This window comes from Xiphophorus maculatus, chromosome 23 (assembly GCF_002775205.1).
Source record: "Xiphophorus maculatus strain JP 163 A chromosome 23, X_maculatus-5.0-male, whole genome shotgun sequence".
NCBI lineage: Eukaryota > Metazoa > Chordata > Actinopteri > Cyprinodontiformes > Poeciliidae > Xiphophorus > Xiphophorus maculatus.
Window position 1 is genome coordinate 14,951,933 of NC_036465.1, and position 22,754 is coordinate 14,974,686.

Consider the following 22,754-nt stretch of genomic DNA (forward strand, 5'->3'; position numbering starts at 1 on the left):
AACAGTGCCCCCACTTAGCTTTCAGGCAGACTTCTAGACTACGCTGGCTACAGTGCTACGGCAAGCAACCCAGGCATCTCTGGTCCACACCTCCACGTCTACCAACTGTACTGTACATCTCCGACGAAAGCATCTCTCCAGCGCAGTGCGGCTTTAAGAGCACCGGTGGCTCTTAAAGCTGCGGCTGGCTCCTCCTTCTGCCTATGATGTCAGTCGGAGGGAGAGCGAGAGGGAAAGAGAGGTGGGCAGCATTGAGGAGCTGAGTTCATACTATACTACTGAGACATCTACAGCTTAGCAGACAGATACGGTGAACCGCCTATCCCGGCTCCTGTAAGTGATGCTGCACTGAGGCACACTTTGATCCAACTCCACTGGGGGGGCGATGCGCTCTCTGCATCCCTCATTTAAGAGTTTTTTTTTTCTGTGTGCGGAGCTTTTAAATCAGTCCAAACAATTGACTGTTGAATAAATTAGCTTCAAGCTTTTTTAGTTGTTTATTAGAGGCATATTGTTTTTTTTTTGTTTTTTTTTCTTTTCTTGAATCTCCTTTTTTTTCGCCCTCATGGATTGAAGTTGTAATGTTCGCACAAAGAGGCGCTTAGCACACGTGTGGGTGTTGTTTCAGCGTGAAAACCGCTGGTAGATTTTCCAAGTCAAATTAGGTTAGCGATACAAAGTTTATGTAAAGCAACCATGGATCATTGCGTGTCTGCGGCTGTGGGATTGTGAGTCCAAGAGACCCGAAGAGGAATTACAGCCTCCCTTTCTAAAACAAAACAAAAAAATAAATAAAAACACGAAGTTGTTTTTTCTTTTTTTTAAAAAAACGGAAGGATCACATTTTTAGCACAAGGATAAGTTTTTGTAGTGGATTTTTTTCCTGCTTCGCTCGTGCTTCACTCCCGAGTCAGATGAGGATCCTTTCTCTCCGTTTTCCCCACTTCAGATTAATTCATGGCACTTCTTTTTTGTGAGTCAGAGATGTCTCATCGCGGCAACACTCACGGTTAATTTTTCATCATCTCCCAGCAGAGAAGGTGAGATTTTCTTTTAATATTGTTCGTAGTCCTGATTGTTATTGTCACAAAATGCGCGTCTTCAAATTATCTGACCGCTCGCACTGCTCTGTCTCCTGAGCGCAATTGGAAACATCGGATGCTGTGGCTTATTTGGTCCGTATTAAATCAAATAGCTGTCCCAGTACAGCCACGGACCATAGTTTCCCTGTACAATTACTCGAATTTCAGAGAAGGTGAAGTGACATTCTTTAGGGTGTTTAGATATGCATTTAATTTATTTATTTAGCGCGAGTGATTCAGTTTCGGAGAGGCTCCAAATATACAACAGAAGGAAAATGGAGTTCACTGAGAATAAGTTGTCGCATTATGAAAGTGTAATGCGTAAATGGCAACGCTTTCGGGCGTCATTTTACCGTGCTTTGTGCTATAATGCCCAGATAAGTCGGCCTCCTTTTCATGAGCATCCAACTGCAGGACTTTTCAGACCGGTCTCTCAACATCTTGGCCGCTAAACTCGATGCGTGGGTGCGCGGCAACAGTGCGCTCCTGCTCGAGCGGTTCACGTGTCGCAGACCTCAGGGGCGATCATCTTATTCTGTGCCTGTGCACACAGGTTCTTCAGGGAGAGCGTAAGGATATATATATATATATATATATATGTGTGACTGTCAGTTGGGATGAAGAGTGATGTCTCAGTGGTTTGCGAAGCCCTTTGAATAACAACAGTGATGTAAAATGTGCGTTGAATATCCCTCCTGAATAATCAACAGTGCTTCAGTTAAAATTCTCTGATTAAAGGTTAAAAGAAAAAAAACAAAGAAAAAAACAATAGGAAGGAAACAATCACATATTGTGAAAATATATTCCCAATAATATGTTGCATATTTGCTTAATTTAAGTTAATTTTGGTTTATCCACTTGCAAGAGTACATTTGCCATGGAACTCAGATTACCCGTGGTCATATGCCTGTCTTGTATCTGAAATCTTATCTTTATTATGCTGTAATCCTGCCTAATCCTGGCCTCTTCTTAATCCTAAAAACATAACTAATTTAAGTGATTACACAAAGTTTAGCCTATTCTAGGTATTCCAATGAAAGAAAACATCACAGTTTTACTAGAATATACTTTAACATCAAGGTCCTTCTCCATCACCCTTATGTGTCAATATATTAAAATAACTACAAAACTTGCCTTTTGTCCAGGCAACACAAGAAAACTAAACAATATCCACTATGATGGATTTATAGTGTTTCTCTAAAGTGTCAAATATGTATTTAACTGCATATCAGTTTTTTTGATAATTTTTTTGTTTTCAAAAACATATATTTTTGCATTATTTAATATTTTTTTAATAATTTAATTTTAAAAATAATACATGTAAAAGTCATATTCAAAAAGTAGTTACAATGAAACCAAGATGATAGTTACAAATACATTAAACTATAATATGGATGCATGGACTTTGCGCTTCAGGTCAATGTAAAATGGAAAAAATTGTCTTGTTTTGCTGCAAATGAAAATGTTTATGAACTATTACTAATGTATCAAGCGGTTGAACCCTTCAGGATTCTGTCCTGTTTATGAATGATCACACTGACTGAAATCAAACTTGTGTTTCTTATGGTGTCAGTACTGTATTAAGATGCGCTCTTTTAAATTTTAATACCAATTTCGTAAAACACAGGTACATCACAAATTGTAGTCTGAATTTGGCTACATAGTAGCAGTGTTGGTTAAAATTTTATTCCATTACTGTGTGGGGAGAATAGTTTTGTGTTTGTGGACTGAAAAAGAACTGTCTGTGGTTGACAGAAACATGTTTTGTCAGCCATCTGTGATCCTTAAGGCTCTTAGACGGAAAGAAAGAACAAGGAGAGACAGTGAAGCCATGCATTGACCATTGCCATTTCAGTATTAATAGATGCAACTGCAACAATTAATAAAGAAATGAAACTCAAAACCTGACTTTGACAGATTAAAGTACTCAATACACCATGAGTTTTGGTCTCAGGGCAACCACACTAAGAGTGTCCAATATGCCCATCTTTGGGGTGAAGGCAGGGAGTGACAGTAGGAGCATCTCACCTCTCACTGCCACCCTCTGTGGACGCAAACACCAAGAAGACCTGCCCATCATGCTGTCGTGTAAAGAGGATCTTGGTCTGGTCAGCCCCTTCTTCACTGTTTCTCCCAAGAGGGAAGTTTGAGTTTGCCTACAGGATTCAACCTTCTGTCTGGGGGCTCAAAATAGAATTTCAGGAGACTAGTGAAATGTAAGCAATGGAGACACTCTGACTGACACCTCGAATCTCCCCACTTCCTTTTTTCCCTGCAGCGTTATTCCTTCTCTCACCTAGCTTATCCCTCATGGACAGGTTTGTAAAGAATTGTGACAAGTGAAAAGAAGTGCAAATGTTGGGGAAATCATGGCACCGAGAAGGAAACTTGAATTAAGTTAATGAAATGCGAGTAGCAAATAAGTTTCGACCACAATGCGCTTGAGAGCACAGTTTCACATTTTAGTGCACACTTGGAAGCAGACTGAGCTCTCATGCCTCATATAGTAGAAAAATGTACCTCTTTAAAATTACAATGAAGTGCAAAGGTGTAATTTTTGTCACTACATTTGTACTCCAGCATGTTCTGAGTGTGAAAATACACACTACAACCTTTCATCCAGCAGAACATTATTATCACTTACAAGGAAGAGGAAATCTAGATCATCCTTTGATCTTTTTCTCCTTTTTTCTCTTGAGCGAATCACATCCCATTTAGGGATGTAATTTAAACTTCATTATACGTGGTGCGAGCTCAGCCCCGGACCATGTGGTGATCATCGCAGTGAAGCAATTGCTGCTCACTTTCCAAAAAGGTCCGCACTTGTGAGTAAAATGTGTCACTTCTACTAATAGTAAAAGTGACACACTAGTTACTAATAGGATATAATACTGTCAGTATTTTTGACAGAACAACACTGCCCAGGCTGCATGTGTAGAATGAATGAAAAAAGACGCAGATCAATGTCGGGCCGTTCTTTTCTCTTTTTGTCCAACTGTACTGTAATGAGTCTCATGCGACTGCTTTTTGAGGCATGTGAAGTCTGTCTTTACATGTTTCATGAAGCGCCTCACAATAGTTGCATATTTAAAACTGGCTTAGTTATTAATATTCTTTTTAAGTCAATCCCTCTTTGTCAGCTGGACGAGATCTTCAGTGAGCTATGAACATTTTTGATTTGGCAATTTAGAAGACCCCTGTAGTGCTTTTCAGGTTTTTGAGGTAGTCATTGGTTTGAGGATTTGACTCATGTAGGTAGATGGGAATTTCGTAAGATATGACAAAAAAAAGTTCCACAGTAATCATATTTCCTGTTCAGTTTCTACAGTCATAATTTGTATGCAGACCATCACAGAATGTAGGAAATTCGTTGGTGGAAATGCATGTCTGATTTCAAGAATACACAACAGCATTATACCAATAGGAAAAGTCATATGTGATTAAAAAACACCCAGCAGGGTTAGACTTAAACACACAGTGTGAAATAGATGATGAAATTAGCTCTCACGTATACAGAACTACAGATGTGCAGTTGGTATTAATATGAAGAGGAAATATGCTATACCTATGCACTGTTGGATCCTTCATTATAAAACGGATCCAGTTTCTTGCAGATGTATAAATACCCATTGAAATATTTCAAATTTTGAAGCCACAGACTTCAATATGACTTCAACATGAAGTTACCTATAATTGTAAAGTTGAAGAAAAAAATTATACATGGTTTTAAAATGTTTTCACTCATAAAAATCTAAAAAGCATAGCTTGCCTATATATTTAGGTCCGTTACTGCTGCACAAGTTTTGGGGTATATTTCTCAAAAACAATTATTTTTGCCCAATCCTCTTTTTAAAATAGCTCATTCTCAGTCAAACTTTGATGGAGGCCTTTTGATAACATCACTTTTCAAAGTCTTTTCAAACAATTATGAAAATTAGATCTAGATTCTAGCATATTAACATATTTTAAAAGAATATATAGTAGATCTGGATATGTTTAAGGTTGTAGTCATGCTGTAAAGTAATCCTTCTCTGCAGTCTGAAGTGCTTGAAGCCTCTAACAAGTTTCCTCCAATATTTCCCGGCAAATAGTATCAGTCATTTTCATGCCAAGTGTCAGTAGTGACCCAGTCCTGTTGAAAACGACACATCCCCACATCATGATGCTGCCATCATGTTTCATGGAAGTAAAACATGTTTAGGGTGTTCTGCCACACAGTATTTTGGCTATAAGCCAGAAAGTGTCATTTTGGCCTCATCTGAACAAAGCGTCGTTTTCCTAAGCTTGTTGTGTCCCCTACATGCATTGCGGCAAATGACATAAATAAAGTCTTTTGGCATTTTTTAAAACTATTTTTCAAAGACTAAATGATAGGTATTTTCCTTTCGAACCTAATTAAAAGAAAGAACCACAGACAACGTATATGAATTTTAAGTGGAGCTTTTGCAAAAGGGAAGGCTTTGTCAAACTTCTCCTCCGATCAGTTTCACAAAGCGTTCTGGGCTTCCCTTACAACGGCTCCTGTTTTATTGTCAGAGAAGGACAGGCAAAGGGGCAGTCCGTAAAAACAACAGAGGTCGTAAAACTTCTAACCCAAACATCTAACAACCCAGGTCCAGATGTGATATCTGATCAAAGGTCTGAGCCCGGTTCAAATCTCGGTCAATACTGTCAAGAAAACAAAATACGACTGTTCACAGGTATTTACTAAATTAGGGGGTGTTCTTGCAAAAGGGCTGAGAAACTCAGTGTTATCTATTTCTCGTAAAGTTGAACAGACAGTAGTGACCTCCAGGTCATTTAAAGAAGAGAACACTTTAAACAGAAAATCACAAAGATCTATAGACTTAATGTGAACTAAAGTAAGAATAAAATGATAATACCAAAAAATCCCTAACACTAAATTTATGGAGTATATGTCTAATCTTTGTCCTTTACAACCCCACCTGGGTTGTAAATTTCTGCAGATCCATCAGAGTTGCTATAACCTTTTTGGCTGCTTCTTTGATTAATACTGATCTTACTCGCTGTGTCATTGTTTAGTTGATCGGTCATTGCAGGACTGATCGGAGTTCAGTCCTTTGTGATTACGGACTGAACTCTGTAAACTCTGGGTGTAGTGTACCCAAATAGCCTAACCCCACTGTAAAGTTTTCCACAACTTTTATCCCTGATCTATTGCATTTCTTTTTCTCTAATAGAGACCACGCAATATCAGGAAATCATGTAATTACAATACCGTTGTGGAACATGACCACATCAGAAACTGAACACACACTTTCCTGACCCATTTTTTCTTCTCATTCATCACAGTGTCTTCACAACACTGTGAAAGCTTTATCGTTATTTTCTGGCAAGAATAGAAAGCCACACAAAATTGTCCATATTCCTGGCAGTTTTAGAAAAGTAATATGTTTGAGTTATACTTTTTCAACCAAGAAGTTTTTCTTATAGGAAATGAGGAAAAACTACTAAGATACTAAGACAACATTCAAGAGGTATTATTTTAAATAAAATGGCATGATTTCAGAGATATGTTTGACGATTCATTGTTCGTGATGAGCTTCAAGCGGAATACATCTTACCAACATCCTAATCAAAAGCTCCCTCTACACTTTCTCTATCAGATTCAAGTCAGAACTCTAGCTGACAGAGTTCTCTAGAAACAGATTGGTTTCCAACGGCTAGATAGAAATATTAATAATTAGAATTATTAATAATTATTATAATTACTAATAGTATTTAAACCAGTTCCTTGGAATTGCAATATTGCACACATCGATTGAGTGATGACCACTGTGCAGCGCCATTCTTCTTTATACTTCTTTATAGTGTTTTCTACTAATATTCTCTACAAATTTCTGAAAACTTCACAAACCAGCTGTTTGTTTACGGAAACTAAATTACACGCAAATGGAGTCGAGAGTAATTTGTTAATATGGTAAGGTAACTTTTTCCAACTGTATTTTGCGCTGACTTTTATTTAGGAATAAAAATGTAAACTGGGCTAACTATCACTGAAAATCCCCATAAAATGCTCTAATCGTTGTGGCTGTTGCATGACAAAATGTGAGAATGTCCAATTGTTGTCATTTCCTGTGCAAGCGCTGTATAAATCTGCTCTCTGTTTATATAGGTCCTTCATACTTTACATATCATCTGCCAAAGATTTATGGAAGCTTGTGGTGCAAATCTAAATCGACCTGTGGTGCTGTGATGGAAATTCTAGAATAAATTTGTTAAACATGCTTGATAATGGGTTCAATGAATGGATAAGTCGTAATGTCAGCTAGCAAACCACACAAAGTAACTCCCCAGTAACCTACTAATTGGGTGGTGGAAAGCAGTCAATATTTTATTCTAGCATGCAGTGGTAGCGAGGCATTGCAGAGCGCGACTCCTTTATCACATTCCAATGACCTAGTTGGGTTTTGGCAACTTGGGTTCTTGCCCCTTGGCATCCATTTACACATATCAAAGAGTCAAGATTTTTGTCAAACACAACAAGGGTTTGTCATTTCATACAAACAGCCAGCTGGGGATTGTTGAGATTTAATGTCAGGGAAAAAGTATGTTCTGAAGTTGATTGATGGTGGCTTTAACAAAGAGTTCCACTCTGTTGTCTCTTTCCGCTGTCGTTAGTCGTCTAAACAGAACTCTTATCATCCCGTGCTCGCTTACACACATGGGCATACGTGAAATATGCGAGTGCTCCATTGTTTACATTCAGAGCAAATGAGGTTTTCCATTAATAGCTTCTGTCAGGCAGTACAAGTGCAAGTGTTCATGTGTGTTCTTGCATGAAAGCACTAACGCTTAAGGCTTAGTTCTGCTTCCTCCAAATTAGCTGGGATCTGGTTGTGAGGTTGCACTTCATGAGGATACTGCTGCACCATTTTCACTCATTCAGATCTAATCTTTTTTTGCAGATCACTTTTATCAAGCAAGGTGATGCATTAATACTGGCATAAAGCGACCATTGACTCAACAAGTTTCATACTTTTGTATTAATCATTTATTATAATGATGAAATGGATTTATGGCATGCATGAACTGCTGACCTTTGCGTGTGTCCTTGCTCAGCGGAAGTCATCAAAGGTTAATTGTGTAAAACTGCCATTAATTTGCTCTCAAAGACGTGGGAAGGATGTTGGCTCATAACTAGTCAGAATAAAGAGGTCAAGATGAAGCCTCTCCATATGGGAAAATATCACTAATTACAGCTGAACAAGAACACTCTTTAATTTTCTTTCCTTTCTTTTTTCTCTTCCTTTTCCCCTTTCTTGTGTGTCTTCAGAAAGAGTCGCAGCTGTAGAAGTGAAGCTCACACCTAATTTCGAGCATGAACTTGGCAAGTCGGGTGCATGTTCTGGTGGCCTTGCTCACCTGTTTGGTCTTATTATGCAAGGCCCAGGAGAGGGACTATATCGTGAAGGAGGAGCAGCAGGAGAACGTTCGCATCGGGAATCTGCGCAAGGACCTCGACCTTAACCTGGACCCCAACATCAGACTGTCCTCTCCGCTGCAGTTCAAGCCTGTGTATAAGACGGGCGACGTGCCTTTGGTGAGGGTCGAGGCCAGCACAGGGGAGATTTTCACCACCAATCACAGGATTGACCGGGAGAAGCTGTGCTCGGGGATCTTCACGGAGAAACGCTGCTACTATGAGATCGAGGTGGCGGTGCTGCCCGACGAGATCTTTCGATTGGTTAAGATCCGGTTCCTGATTGAGGATGTGAATGACAATGCACCCCTCTTCCAGTCCACTGTAATAAACATCTCCATCCCTGAAAACACAGCCATCAACACCCGATACCCAGTGCCATCAGCATTTGACCCTGATGTGGGAATTAATGGGATCCAACACTATGAGCTGGTCAAGGTGAGGATTTATTCTTATTTTAACTCACATAAGTAGGATGTAAAATAAATAAATAAATAAAAAGTTTCCCTAGTTTAAATCAGAACTCATTTTTTTTAAATGAAAGAAGCGGTAATTAGGGAAGTATAATTAGAGGAGCGTAAAAACTGAATATAAACATGTTTCTGGAGGTCAAAATATTATTATTTATGATGGTTAGCCATGCTGTTATTAATTACAAGCTTTGGTCAGCCAAGACTTTTTCACCATGTCTCATCATCTGCCTGCTTAGTTCGAACTCAAATTAAATACAGTCACTAAAATCCGTCGCACACACCTTCTTGAGGAAATTTTTAGCAATTTGTGAAGAATAGCTTGATCTCTGCTCACTTCACGTTCCTTTAGAAATATTCCTAAATTTAAATCACTCATCTCAGTCATTCATTTGTCCTTTCAAACATTTTCTATACTCGCCTAATCCTGTTTAGGGTCACAGTGGGTTCTGGAGTATATCCCAGCGAACAACATGCTGCATTCAGCGTACAGCTTGGACAGATCTCTAGTTCGTCACAGTGCCAAAGCAGAGACACTGAACCATGGATTCAGTCGGTCACACCTAAAGGCAATTTATAGTCACCAGTTAACCTAACACGTATGTTTTTGGACTGTGAGAGAAAACTGAAAACCCACCTGGAGAAAATTCACATATGGACAGGGAAAACATGCAAAGTGCGCAAAGTCTAAGCCAAGATTTAAACCAATGGCCTTCTAGCTGTCACACAAAAAAGCAAATACATTGACCACCTTGAAGTCCGTTATGTACATTATTGCAGTATTATTAATACAATTACTTAGCTTTTTTCCCTCTCGGATATCTAAGATAAATGTTAATTTTAATTTGCCGGTATTAACTATTCTTATTCCAATACAAATAAACCAAAATTACCATAAAGACAATCTTGTGTTTCACAGATTACAGAGCTTCTTTAGCTAAACTAGCAGTGTTTATAGGAACTGTTGGAAACAGAAAAACACATTTAAAATGTTCTCAACAACAATGCAGTTTTGCAAACCACAGAAAATGAATCCTAAAGAAATTGCAACATTTCCCCATCTGTTCTCTATAAGTGGTGGTCACTTTAAAATAAATATTGCTTTTTAAATTGAAGTTTCTTTAAACTGATAACTTACTGACACTTGATTATGATTCTATTGGATTGGTACTTCAATTTAATTCATAAATGGAATTATCTAACTCATGTTACGAACACATATATAGTATAAGTTATTTTTTTAATACAAAAGTTATAAATCATTTTTGATACTTTGTTCAAATTGGTTCTTGTGTAAATCCTGGAGTAAATAACCATAAATAACTATGTAACCAAATAAAGTGGATATGTAACTAAAATATTATTGTAGGAAACTGAACTGAAGATGAACTGTCATATAATGTTACTTGGAAATCTATTCTACAAAAAATATAGTGAAAAATGTTGTTATTAATTCAATTTAGTTAAAAGCTATTCAAACTGATTAAAAGAACAGTCAATGATTAATGGAAATTGCTGGTATAAATGAGGTTTTTTGTTGATTATATTGAGTTCAAAGTTATTCCTTAGCTCATAGTGGTTATTATGTTAAATGGTTTTAGATGGCATTAGTGACATCATCATATACGATGATCTATAGAACAGTTTACATGTAAATTCCTCGTGGACCTTTTCATGATGTCTATGACTTAGATTACTATAATTACAAAAGTGTAAGTGGAAGAAAAATGTCTTATTAAAAATCGATCACTTGACTGTCATTAGTAATTGAAAAATGTTTAATGCAGATGGTATTGATTAGTCATTGACTGCTTTCAGAATGCCACATGTCTGACTAATTGAGATTTTTTTTTGGTGGACGCTTGTAATGTTTTACTTTACCATTTTAGATGATTTCACTTGATATGAATCAACTGACTCTACAGTCCTGCTGCTATGCTTTGGTTGTGCAGCATTGTTCTCTTTGAGGGAAAAAAAAAAGAAAAAATGCTATTAATTTACATCCTGCGTTGAAAATGTGACCTACTTTTTCATAAAGAGAAATGTGTTGCAAAACCTAAAATATTTAACACTAGCCATAAAACTTTCTATGTGCTTTATATCATTTTGGCAGAAGGCTGTAAAAAAATGGGCCACCTTTCTCTACGTGCAGATATATCTGAGAATATGCATCGAAGAGTGCAGACGCAGCATATAGAGTCCCACATGTCCGATTTCCAGCCACAAGTTACATGTTACACAAGTTATAGTCTGTCTTAAATCTCTGCAAAGAAAAGCATGCAGCGTCGCATAGTGATTTAATTTGCTTTCTTTTTTCCTAAAAGGTGTTAGGTGTAATTTCAGATTTAAATACAATATTATAAAATCTTCAACTACATTTAATTTATAGCTGTATATTTCACTTGTTACAAATAAAGAATAAAACTAAGAATTAGTACAATGGAGGAACAACTTTTGCATTCAAAATGAGTAAGATCAGTGAGAGCATAGAGGGGTGTAGATTTAACAATTGCCTCAATACTGTGATAGAATGAACAGAACATTTGCTCTCTGTATCTGTCTCGCTTACCAATAGGCATTTTTAAAGCGTCTCTTCCCTGCCAGGGCCTCTTCGATGCAGTGCCCTGAATTGTTCATGTCTGGAAAATCACCAACCAAATGTTCAGCTCATTACTGTGATCATCTGCAATCATTTTCGTTGCCCTTTTCACAATATATAGCGCCATAAACCCCTGCATGTAGTCATACATTTCAGAGCATCTGTGGCTTTTGGTCCCTGATTCAATTCTTCTCATTATATTCTCATTGGACCTGAGATTAATTTCCTCGTGCCCCAGGTTCTATATGAGTTAAAGCATTAAAAGAGCCTGAGTCATTTTCATGCCTTTGGTATCGTTCATTTCAGAAGTGCAGTAGAAAGCTGGAGGTTTAGTGGGGAAGGACTGTGCAAGCATTTCCTAGAATAGCTTTTGGCTGCTAAGCCACCCGTGGTCTATCTCAGTTTGGTCCTGGGAGATTTGTCTCAGAAGCTCCGTAAGAGTGATAGTTTGTCCAGTTTTCCCGTGTTGTTCAGGGCACATTTCTAAAATTGCTACCATCATACGACAGAGTCAGCCATACTCAGTGTTTTGTCACTTCCAGGTTTTCAACATACAGAAACAAATAAAAGAAACCAGGCAGCCTCTTTGTACACTTTTCCTTTTTTCTAAAATTTAAAAAGTAAAAGAATAAGTTTTATTTATGTAGCACTTTTTTAGCAACAAGGCAGTTCAAAGTGCTTTAAGGAATTATTTAATTTTGTAATATTTATTGTGCCACCCTAAAGTTTTTACTAGCCTGGTCTGACCTCCGCTGTGTATTTTTTTCTGGGGGTACCACTGAGCCCCCTGGGAAATTATTGCAGATTATACTTGCAGACAAATTATCCCATGTGTGAAGAATTTTTTATGTCATGAATCGCAGAAAATTAACCCAAAATAATTGTTCAAGACAAAGAAAGCAAACACATGTGGAGTTACAGTGAGATTTCCTAGAACAGTACATGTGCAAGATATTCTGCTTAGAGATGCAGTCCTCGGAGTTTTTGCAAAGCTATACATATCAATAGAAGAAGATAAGGGCACACTGTATGTATATGCATGTAAAAGAGACTGTAGTTGTTAATAATGTAATTATATAATGACAGGAGTTAATTGTCTCCATCAGTAAATTATAAATTAACTGCAATTAACCACATTTTTTGGACAACTGAGTCAGTCAAACAAGCCACACCCAGGCCTAGTTACGGTAGAATCAAGACAACATCGGCTGAAAGATGTCAAAAAGCAGAAGAGAATTCAAGTTACTAACCGTCACTGTAAAACAGGGTTTTTTCTATTTTAAAACAAAGATAGTCATTATGGAGTTGGTATTTTGAAATGTGTTTATTTCCTTATATTGGCATGATAAGCACTGCTGGAATATTGAAATAAAGATCTCATTTTGTATATTCAATTGAATACATATCCATTAAACTCTAACTTAGGGAGTCTGATACTATTTCTAAATGCAGGATGCTTCATGAGATAAAGAAGTTGAAAGCCTAAAATAATAATACTGAGTAATTTAGCTGCACCCATTTCAGTCTTCAGGTTATTTGCTTTAAGTTTTGTTCTCAATTTTTTCCCTTCTATTTTGGAGTTGATATAAAATGATCAATATTTTGGGCTTTTATTGTCTTATTTATAGACATATTTCTGGCCATCAGGAAAAATAGACGGGGATCAGGCATGTGGAGAATAGGAGAATGGGTTGAATGTGTCGATCAGTAAGGCTAACATTGTAAATAAGAGGTTGTTCATAATGTTTTGCCAGCAGAACGGTTTAACAAATTAACTAATGCAAAGAGAAACATTGTGATAAAAACCTCTAAATAATTTTTTCACCACTCAGCATCAGTGACATATTATTCTAAGTTTAATCTGAGTTTTATTTCAAACGTGGAGTAAAAGATAAAATCAATGATAATCTCAGGCACTGTTTGTGAAAATTATGTTCACAGTCATCCTTTACATCATCAACCAGCTCATCTTCTGTCAGTGTCACTCAATCACTGTCATAAAATTAGCCAGTTCTCATATGCATTTGCCCTGTGTCAACCCCAAATTCAGCTTTCACACAAACCTTTGGACCTGTAATATAAAATTACAGTCATCAAGCAAGTTCAGAAAGGCATGCACACTTTATAGTTTAGAGAGCTTTGTCCTCTTCCTCAGCCTTAAGATTTCCTGCAAGTGATTCATGCTAGTATTTGGCCTTTTCTTAGCCTGCCCCAGATCTTATCGCAATCCACCAGACTAATTCTGCATTCAGAAGAATGCACAGTCTCAGGGAAAGCTCTCTTCAACTTATTGAAATGCAGTGAGGGCTGTCTTGTCAGTTTTAAAATTGTTTGAAACCAAGACAAAAGCACAGTGGAACTGCGAGCTCATAAATCACTGTGCAACATTCCCTTTGACACATGCTAACTCAACATCCTACTATTATCAGGCTTTTCCAAATATCACTGCACAGATACTGAGCGACTGTGCAGAATCAATGAACTAGTCAAACAACTGAGGATTGAAGAGCTCTGTATGGATGGAGAGGATGATAACTTTACAGCTCCCAGAATGTTTCCTCGCCCCTATAGTTTACCTGAGAAATCATTTTTCAGCATGTATAAAGATTCTGTAGAGTTTAACCATGTGGCAGTTTCTCTGCGTTTTACGTTCCATGTCCACTTATTTTTGTAAGATTTTGCCCAGAAGGATCCCGAAGTAAGGCCTAGAAGATCAGTGCTGCTGCATTGACTTTTTTAAGTAGTTCTGTCAATCACTAATGTGTTGACAACATTTCCTCTGCATGCAATTTCTCAGAGTACACAATAATTTACATGCTGCAGCTGCACGTTCTTGTGTCGGCTACAACGCTGTGTTGGCAGAAGGACAGCTCCACATTTTGAAATATACTGCACACTCTTGTGCTTGCAATTTGGTTAAAATGGTCCCCCCTTGAATAACGAGAATGTACATATCTTAATCTCATTTGATAGCTATGCCTAGACAGAGTAATCTCTTCCAACATTATGTGCAGCATGAAGCTTATCTCTTTAAAGAGGATGCTTTTTCTTGTTTTACCATGAAACTGCTTCTGACTGAGAGAGCTTCAAAGGGCTTCTTTGTTTCATAATGTGCATGCAGCTCATTCATAGGCTTGATCTTCTTATTTCCTCCCCCTGCTCTCCTTTTCTCCTCTTTTTGTATCCCTTCTTTCTGTCTTTTACCTGCTTTATTCCTTTCCACCTCCTTCTGATTTATGGGTCTATACCATACACATTTTACTTTAAACATTAGGAAGGCATTTACTCTTAACAACTACTGCCAGTTCATCTGGTTTCTCATGTGGATTACTCATGCATTTGTTTTCATTTTCTTCCAGCTGTACCTTTGCGTAGATTTAGCTCCTCTTGAGCAAAAAGCCTCTCTAATATGTAGGATTTTCCATTCTGCTCTTTTTAATTTAAGGTGATCCCATCTCGCATTGTACCCAAATATAAGTTTATTGGTGTGTCTCTTTTCCCTCAATCTTTTTCCCTCTGATAATGAAGCTGAAAATGGTGCCAGGTTCCCTGCTCCATTCTAACATGACACATGATAGGAGGATAAAGTGAAATCTCATTTTGGGGAAGGCAAAAATTGTGAAGGCTAAAGAAGATCCATTCGAGCTGTAGTTATGTAGAGAGGATGAACATACTTGATTCATTTCAAAGATTGGCCACATTTCAAGCAGATTAATTAGCTTCGTTTTGATCTTTCACAAGCAATAAATCACAATATGGAATCAGTTTTTGAGCACTATTCTAGCACATTTGTATGGATTCTACTTATCCAGGCAGAGTGGAGAAATGTCTTAGAATTTTAAGGAATTATTTCTATATCACTACAAATGTAATTATTAACAGCGAGAAAATATGCTTTTCTTACATTTTAATAGACAGTTAAGTCCAAAACCATCCATGTCTCTGCTAAATCAAATTTTAAAGTAAACCCTTAATATTACCAACATGTTTCTTCATTCAACGGCCTGAATGTAATACTAGCATTTGGAGTGGTCTAACCATAGTCCCAACTTGAATGTGTTAGAGAATTTGTGGAGGGAGGTAAAGATCAGGGGGATGACAAGGAGACCTTCCATCCTCAAAGATGTATCACCAAATATACATCATTAAAAATCCAGTGGATACAGCTTATGAACAGTTGAAAGAAGGGTTTGATTGCTTTGATTCCAGTAGAGAGTATTTCATTAATTATTGAAAAGTGCCAGGAACCAAGCAGAAAGGTACAAGGATAAAATATTGTTTAATCTTTTTCAAAAAACAGCCGACACAAATCCACCAAAGAAAATTTCTCCCAGTTCTTTAAGTCTCGACAAAAATAAACAATGACATGTAATGATCTAAACAAACTCAGGAACTGTTTACCAAATGTGTGCACATATTGGCAAACAATATTTTTTATTAAACCAAAACTAATAATCATTGGCAGCCTTTAAGGATTCTTCTCACGGTAACAACTTCCACGACTGATAAGTGTTTTTGTTTGTGTGACCTGTTAGCATCTGCATTTTACTTTCTCATTTAATTGGAAAGACTGTAATTCTGAGTTTCTGACCTGATGGTCAAGCTGAAAATTGGCCTATTCTGGTTACCAGCCAATTTTTTAGACTAGAGTTTTGAATTTGTTCCCTTAAAGAATATACTCACATTGTCATGTGTAGCATCAGTATTAACCACAGATATTTTCTCTTTTCAGAGTGTCAATGAGTTTGGCTTAGACATCATTGAGACCCCTGAAGGTGACAAGTGGCCACAACTCATTGTTCAGCAGAATCTTGATCGGGAGCAAAAGGACACCTTTGTGATGAAGATCAAGGTAGAAGATGGTGGCAACCCCCCTAAATCTAGCACTGCCATTCTCCAGGTTACCATTTCTGATGTCAACGACAATCGTCCTATCTTCAGGGACAGTGAGTTGGAAGTCTCTGTTCCAGAAAATGCTCCGATGGGGACTTCTGTGGCTCAGCTTCACGCCACAGATGCAGACCTGGGTTCCAATGCACAAGTCCATTTTTCATTCAGCAACCAGATCTCCTCCTCAACAAAGCGTCATTTTGCCATCAATAGCTCTACTGGACTGATTACTGTAAAGCAACCTCTAGACCGGGAGGTTACTCCTGTTCATAAACTCATTGTTCTCGCAAGTGATGGCAGCTCAACCCCATCAAGAGCCACAGTGATTGTCAATGTCACAGATGTTAATGACAATGTTCCTTCCATAGACACTCGTTACATTATCAACCTGGTAAATGGGACTGTTCTACTGTCTGAGAATGCTCCTCTCAACACCAAAATAGCCCTTATTACTGTTACTGACAAGGATGCCGATCTGTATGGCAAAGTGGCTTGCTACACTGACCATGATGTTCCTTTCCGGCTTAAGCCTGTCTTTAATGATCAGTTCTTACTGGAGACAGCTGCCCCTCTAGATTATGAAACCACTCGTGAATATGCTATTAAGATAGTGGCCTCGGACAGAGGAACGCCTCCTTTGAACACTTCTGCTATGGTCTTAATTAAAATCAAGGATGAGAATGACAATGCACCCATTTTCCCTCAGCCTGAATTTCAACTGTCAATACCAGAGAACAATGACCCCTTAATGCAGTTAATAAAAATCAGTGCCACTGATGCAGATAGCGGACACAATGCTGAGATAATTTATACTCTTGGCCCTGATGCACCGGATGGGTTTAACATAGACAGGCGATCAGGAATTCTCTCTGTTGGGAAACGACTGGACAGAGAGAAGCAAGAGAGGTACTCATTCACTGTCATAGCAAGAGACAATGGCTCAGCACCCTTACAGAGTAATGTCACTGTTAGGCTAATTGTTCAGGACCTCAATGACAACAGCCCAGCTTTCACTCACCCTGAGTACAACTTCTATGTGCCTGAGAACCTGCCGCTTTATGGGACAGTGGGCTTGATCACAGTGACAGATACAGATGCTGGAGATAATGCTGTTATCACCTTGTCTATTTTGAACGGCAAAGACAGTTTCATCATTGACCCTCAAACTGGTGTGATCAAACCAAATATCACCTTTGACAGGGAGCAGCAAAGCTCATATACCTTCATGGTCAAAGCAGTTGATGGAGGACAGCCTCCAAGTTCCTCCTATGCCAAGGTCACAATTAATGTTGTCGATGTGAATGACAATCGCCCTGTGTTTGTTATCCCTTCCTCCAATTATTCATATGACCTGGTACGAACCACCACCTCCCCAGGTTCTGTGGTGACCAGAGTGTTTGCCATTGACAATGACACAGGTATGAACGCTGAGTTGCAGTACAGTATCATCAGCAACATCATCATCACATCTAGGGTCTCCCCTCGAGGTCTCTTTTCCATCGACAAAACAACGGGTAACATAACGCTGCAGGAGAAAATTGTACTAGCTGATCAGGGACTGCATAGACTGGTGGTCAAGGTCAAAGATTTAGGCCAACCTGAGTCATTACATGCTATTGCACTTGTACACTTGTTTGTCAATGACACTGTGTCAAATTCTACCTTTATCCAAGAGCAGCTACGAAAAAGTATGGAAACACCATTGGATCGTAATATAGGGGACAATGAGATAACGCCTCAAGCCAATGGATATGTAATTGTTGTTATAGCGATCATAGCAGGAACCATGACTGTTATTTTGGTGATATTTGTCACCGCCTTGGTGCGCTGCCGGCAGACACCTAGACATAAAGTAGTTCAGAAAGGCAAGCAGAGTGGGGAGTGGGTGTCACCCAACCAAGAGAACCGTCAAATCAAGAAGAAGAAGAAGAGAAAGAAGCGATCTCCTAAGAGCCTTCTCCTAAACTTTGTGACCATAGATGAATCCAAGCCTGAAGACCCCACACATGAGCATGTTAATGGCACCCTGGATCTTCCTGTAGAGCTTGAGGAGCAGACCATGGGAAAGTACAATTGGGCGACCACGCCTACAACCTTCAAACCTGACAGCCCAGACTTAGCCAAGCATTATAAATCTGCATCCCCTCAGCCCACATTTCAAATCAAACCAGAAACTCCTGTGGCCCCTAAGAAACATCACGTGATCCAGGAGCTCCCCTTGGACAATACTTTTGTGGTGGGCTGCGACTCACTCTCCAAGTGTTCATCGACTAGCTCCGACCCATACAGTGTCTCAGAGTGCGGCTGTCAGGGGGGATTCAAGGCTGCAGGGCAAATCGCCACCCGGCAGGTAATTCATGAATTCTTTTTTAAACCCACCCACACTAGTCTCCACTCACACTCCCCATGCTTTTCCTTGGTAGTTGATGTAAAAGGGGGAGGGAGGAAGCATGAAGCCAAGGGGTTTTCTCACACAAACCATGACCATGTCTACATAAACGCCATTTGCACCTAAAAGTGTGGTCACAAAATGGAAATAAGACATAATTTATCAAACTAATAGCCCAAACCTTGTTTTATACTGTTTTTGCATCCTAAAAAATGCAGGTTAAATCAATTGTCAAAGACTTTGGTAATAACATTTTTTTTTTTTTTTATTTACCTTGACTGTGCGTAGTTAGTGGCATAAAGCATGATTTAGAGGCCTGGAGGATAGGAAACAGTGATTGAACTCTCTGTTGCATTTGAGGTCAAGGGCGAATTAAGCTGTGTATATCTGGCTGATATGTTTAACAATGCATGTAAAATGTGTCAAAGGGTCCTTATTTTATCAGGTATTCATTCAGCCATAAAGTGTGAAAGTAATAGCTCAGAACAAAAAAAAGAACTTGTGTGCGTGTGCATGTGTGTGTGTATGTGTGTGTGAGGCTTGACAAATGACCTCACTGTTTTGTGGTGTCTGTCCTTAAAATAGTATGTGTCTTAAATGCGCCAGTGAGGATTTGTGCAAGTGAGGCTCATTTGAATACCAAGGTACAGCAAAGGGCTTATGATTCCCTAAAAGATATGTGCCAAATGCGAAGTGCCCCAATAAATAACAACTGGCAGGGGAAATAAATGTAAATCAGACATGAGGAGAGGTGGCCTTAGTCAGCCCTGACAGCACAAGCCCAGTGCTGTTTGGAAGACTGAGTACTTCTCGGGACAGGGGAGGGGGTCATGGAGATCAAGGTGATGCAGAGCCTGGGGACCAATATACTTAAACACCAAGGGTGCAATAGTCCATAAAATGCCTGCCTGGACAACTCTGCATTAAGCCCATAAATGTTCCACTTTAATGACCCCAATTATTTTTATAAATGGCATATGCAGATACACATTCTTTGCATTCTTTAAATTGTATGATTTGGACGATGACTAATCTTGTCAAAGCTGTCTTGCCACTTTGATGTGTTTTAGTGTGCGTTTGACATGACATCGAAGAAAGCCATTGTTGTGTCTCTAATGACTAAGTATTTGACCTGGCATCAGCAGCATATTTTAATTACACAAGGTTGACTAGCTTGAGCACAGAGAAGTAATTTATTCCCACTGGCATGACGCTTCATTTAGTTTTACTTCAGTCTAAAATATTCAATCAACTTAGACGTTTTTTTTTCAACTCTTTTCTTATATTTTGCTTTTTACCAATTTGATCATGACTTGGTTTCAGTGGCTTTTGTTTCTGTTGCAGTTTTGATCACTCATATATTTCTGGGTCAATTTCATGATGTTGCATCAATATTGTTTGATGCTTTTTTCCCATTAGGTGCTATCTTTTGTCTGTGTCCACACCATCATTTTCCTTATTGTTTTCTTCATTTCTGGTTGTGTTATGCCTCTCTTTTTTTTTGCCTCGCAGCATATTATGTGTGACAAGTAGCGAGCTTTAAAATTCTTCATAGTGCCGTTGTAAATGACTGTTGATCCTGTAAACTGTAGTGCTTAGGCTAATTTATGAAGACACCCACACAGAGCTGATAGTCTTTTCCCTTCTTACACCTTTTATTTGAAACCTCAGTCAAAAGCTATGCCCTGCCACACCACATCATGCATAAGCTTACTACATGCCCCTGGTGCTGAAGATTAAATCCATAATGTGTTTATATGACAAACTGACAACTTGTCAGAATGATTTTCCCTTCTTACTTGTAATGACTGCCAGAGAATATGCAGAAATATTCAGTGTGTGTCTAACAATTCAAAATTATTATTATCCCTGATGTATTTTACTCATCACAGATTTAAATTGATTTTCACTTGTGTTGCTGATCAGAGTGGAGTATTTTTGAGCAGATAATTTAAAACCCATGAATATTTGATTAGTAAACATTCTTCCAAATCTTCAGGCTATGTTTATATCTCATTATTTCTAAGGTATTTATTTTCTCGACTTTCTGAAGATGGGTTTCATGTTTACAATCTTTTCATATTTCGGTGTCACAGGGGTCCCAGCAATTGAATAATATATCAGAAAAAAAGTGCTCTCAGGGGTTCTGCTTTCCAGCAGCCATCTCTAACGGGGTTGCAATGACAACACACAGTCTCTAATTTTTGTGTCCCCTTAAGCAACTATCATGCAGTTCCTCCCACTTTAGATGTTACATTTCCCACAAGTTTAAAGTGTGCTTATTTAAAGCCTGTGTCACAGAAAAAAAATAGCATGGAGCTATGCCCAATGAGAATCAGTGGCTGCAAAGGTTAATTACATGCACTAAAGGGTTAATCACTTGTAATACAGTATGATTAAAATCACTGTAATTGGTTTGCGAATAAGGCTGATAAGGATGAGGGAAAATAAGGCAGGCATCCTTTAAGATTATCAGGGATGCCACAAACTATCCTTGGGCAATTTGTGCTCAAGAGATGTGAGGTAGATGACCAGCAGCCCTGGTTTGCTAGGACCCAATTACGTTTTCATCTCACTTTGATTTAATCTCCATGCTTCTTCGAAGAAAACTCCATTTTGCAAGACTAGAAACAAATACTTGAAACCGGGCCATTTCTTCAAAAGGTGTGGCTTTCTCCTTTTATCAGATGAAACAAAAAGAATAAGTGAGCACTCTGGTATTTGTCAAAATGATTTCAAGTGCAGTTCTTAAAACAAAAAGCAGCATTTGTTCTTTAAGTTCTATCTCTCATCAGCGCGACGTCATGCCAGAGCTCCAAAGGCAGAGATCATAGGCAGGTTGTTAAGTTTCTTCCTTTTGCTTTATCAAAGTGACAGACAATGCTTTAGTGACTTCACACTGAAAAGCCAGAGAAAAAATAATAATGCATTGACAAGAAAAAAAAAACTCACCCATGGAATAACAATCAGGAGGGAACACAGGAGATAATTATGGTTGAAGGTCACTAAAATGTTTTCAGGGACTTACAGATGTAGCTGATAATAAGGAAAGCTTGTAAAAATACTTCAGAGACTACAGATTTGTGCCACCATATGGCTTCATTATACAGCGAGAGCTGTATTTGCAAATGCCAGCCTCTGCCTTCCCTCCCTTCTTCTCACAGTCTCATCATTTTCTTTTAACCCTTAACCCCTTTGATATTAGAGGTCAATCTGACTTCAGTGATGAGGAGCTCTTGTTAGAGCATGTGCTTTAGCGAGGGCAGATCAAATTACTTTCACCCTGTTTTAGTGGTTTCAAAAAGCACACTTAAAATACGAAAGGAAAAGGGTTAATGAATGCGTTTGTTGAAGGTCTGCTGTTTCTTAAATCTAACGTCTAGTGACAAATCTCCAAAGAAGATTTTGTTGTTGCATAGTCCATATTCTCAAATTACTTTAATAAAAATGTTTTTATAGCAATACTCATCTTGTTTTACCTGTCTTTCTCTGTTGCATTTTTCGATTGTCTTTGGATAATACAATTGAAAGGCAATGGAATAATGAATTTTATGTTATCCTAGAGAACTACTATATGATTTGTTTGCGTCCTGTTATCTATTCATGGATTGGGATCAGATTCTTACAGTATGATCACCTTGAGGAAACACAAAATAATTTTATTTGAAATAAAAACAAAATTTATCGCTGCTACTGATAAAATAATTAAATTAAAAACATATAAATGACCTAACATATTGATTGATATAGTAATTAAAATATCTAAAGCAGACTAGTTTTGAAACAGTTGCCCTTAAGGGACAGTGTGGATTAGTTGAAGTGATCTTCTGTGAAGATGCCATATTTAGAAAACTGAAACATTTTCAGAATTGGAAAGCTA

At 38.2% G+C, this 22,754-nt stretch overlaps 1 protein-coding gene across 10 annotated transcripts in view; it reads left to right on the forward strand.

Moving 5' to 3' along the window:
* Positions 1–251: 251 nt before the first annotated feature.
* LOC102221589 (protocadherin-11 X-linked-like) overlaps positions 252–22,754 on the forward strand; it is a 169,807-nt gene continuing 147,304 nt past the window's right edge. For 6 of the 10 annotated variants that reach the window (XM_023328645.1, XM_023328649.1, XM_023328647.1 and 3 more), the window contains exons 1-3: positions 254–1,040; positions 8,380–8,964; positions 16,328–18,835. In XM_023328645.1, coding sequence (XP_023184413.1) covers positions 8,425–8,964; positions 16,328–18,835 — 3,048 coding nt within the window. In that variant the 5' untranslated portion in view covers positions 254–1,040; positions 8,380–8,424. Of the gene's footprint in view, positions 1,041–8,379; positions 8,965–16,327; positions 18,836–22,754 lie in introns of all 10 variants that reach the window. The other 4 variants (XM_023328641.1, XM_023328642.1, XM_023328643.1 and 1 more) reach the window with 2 other exon arrangements.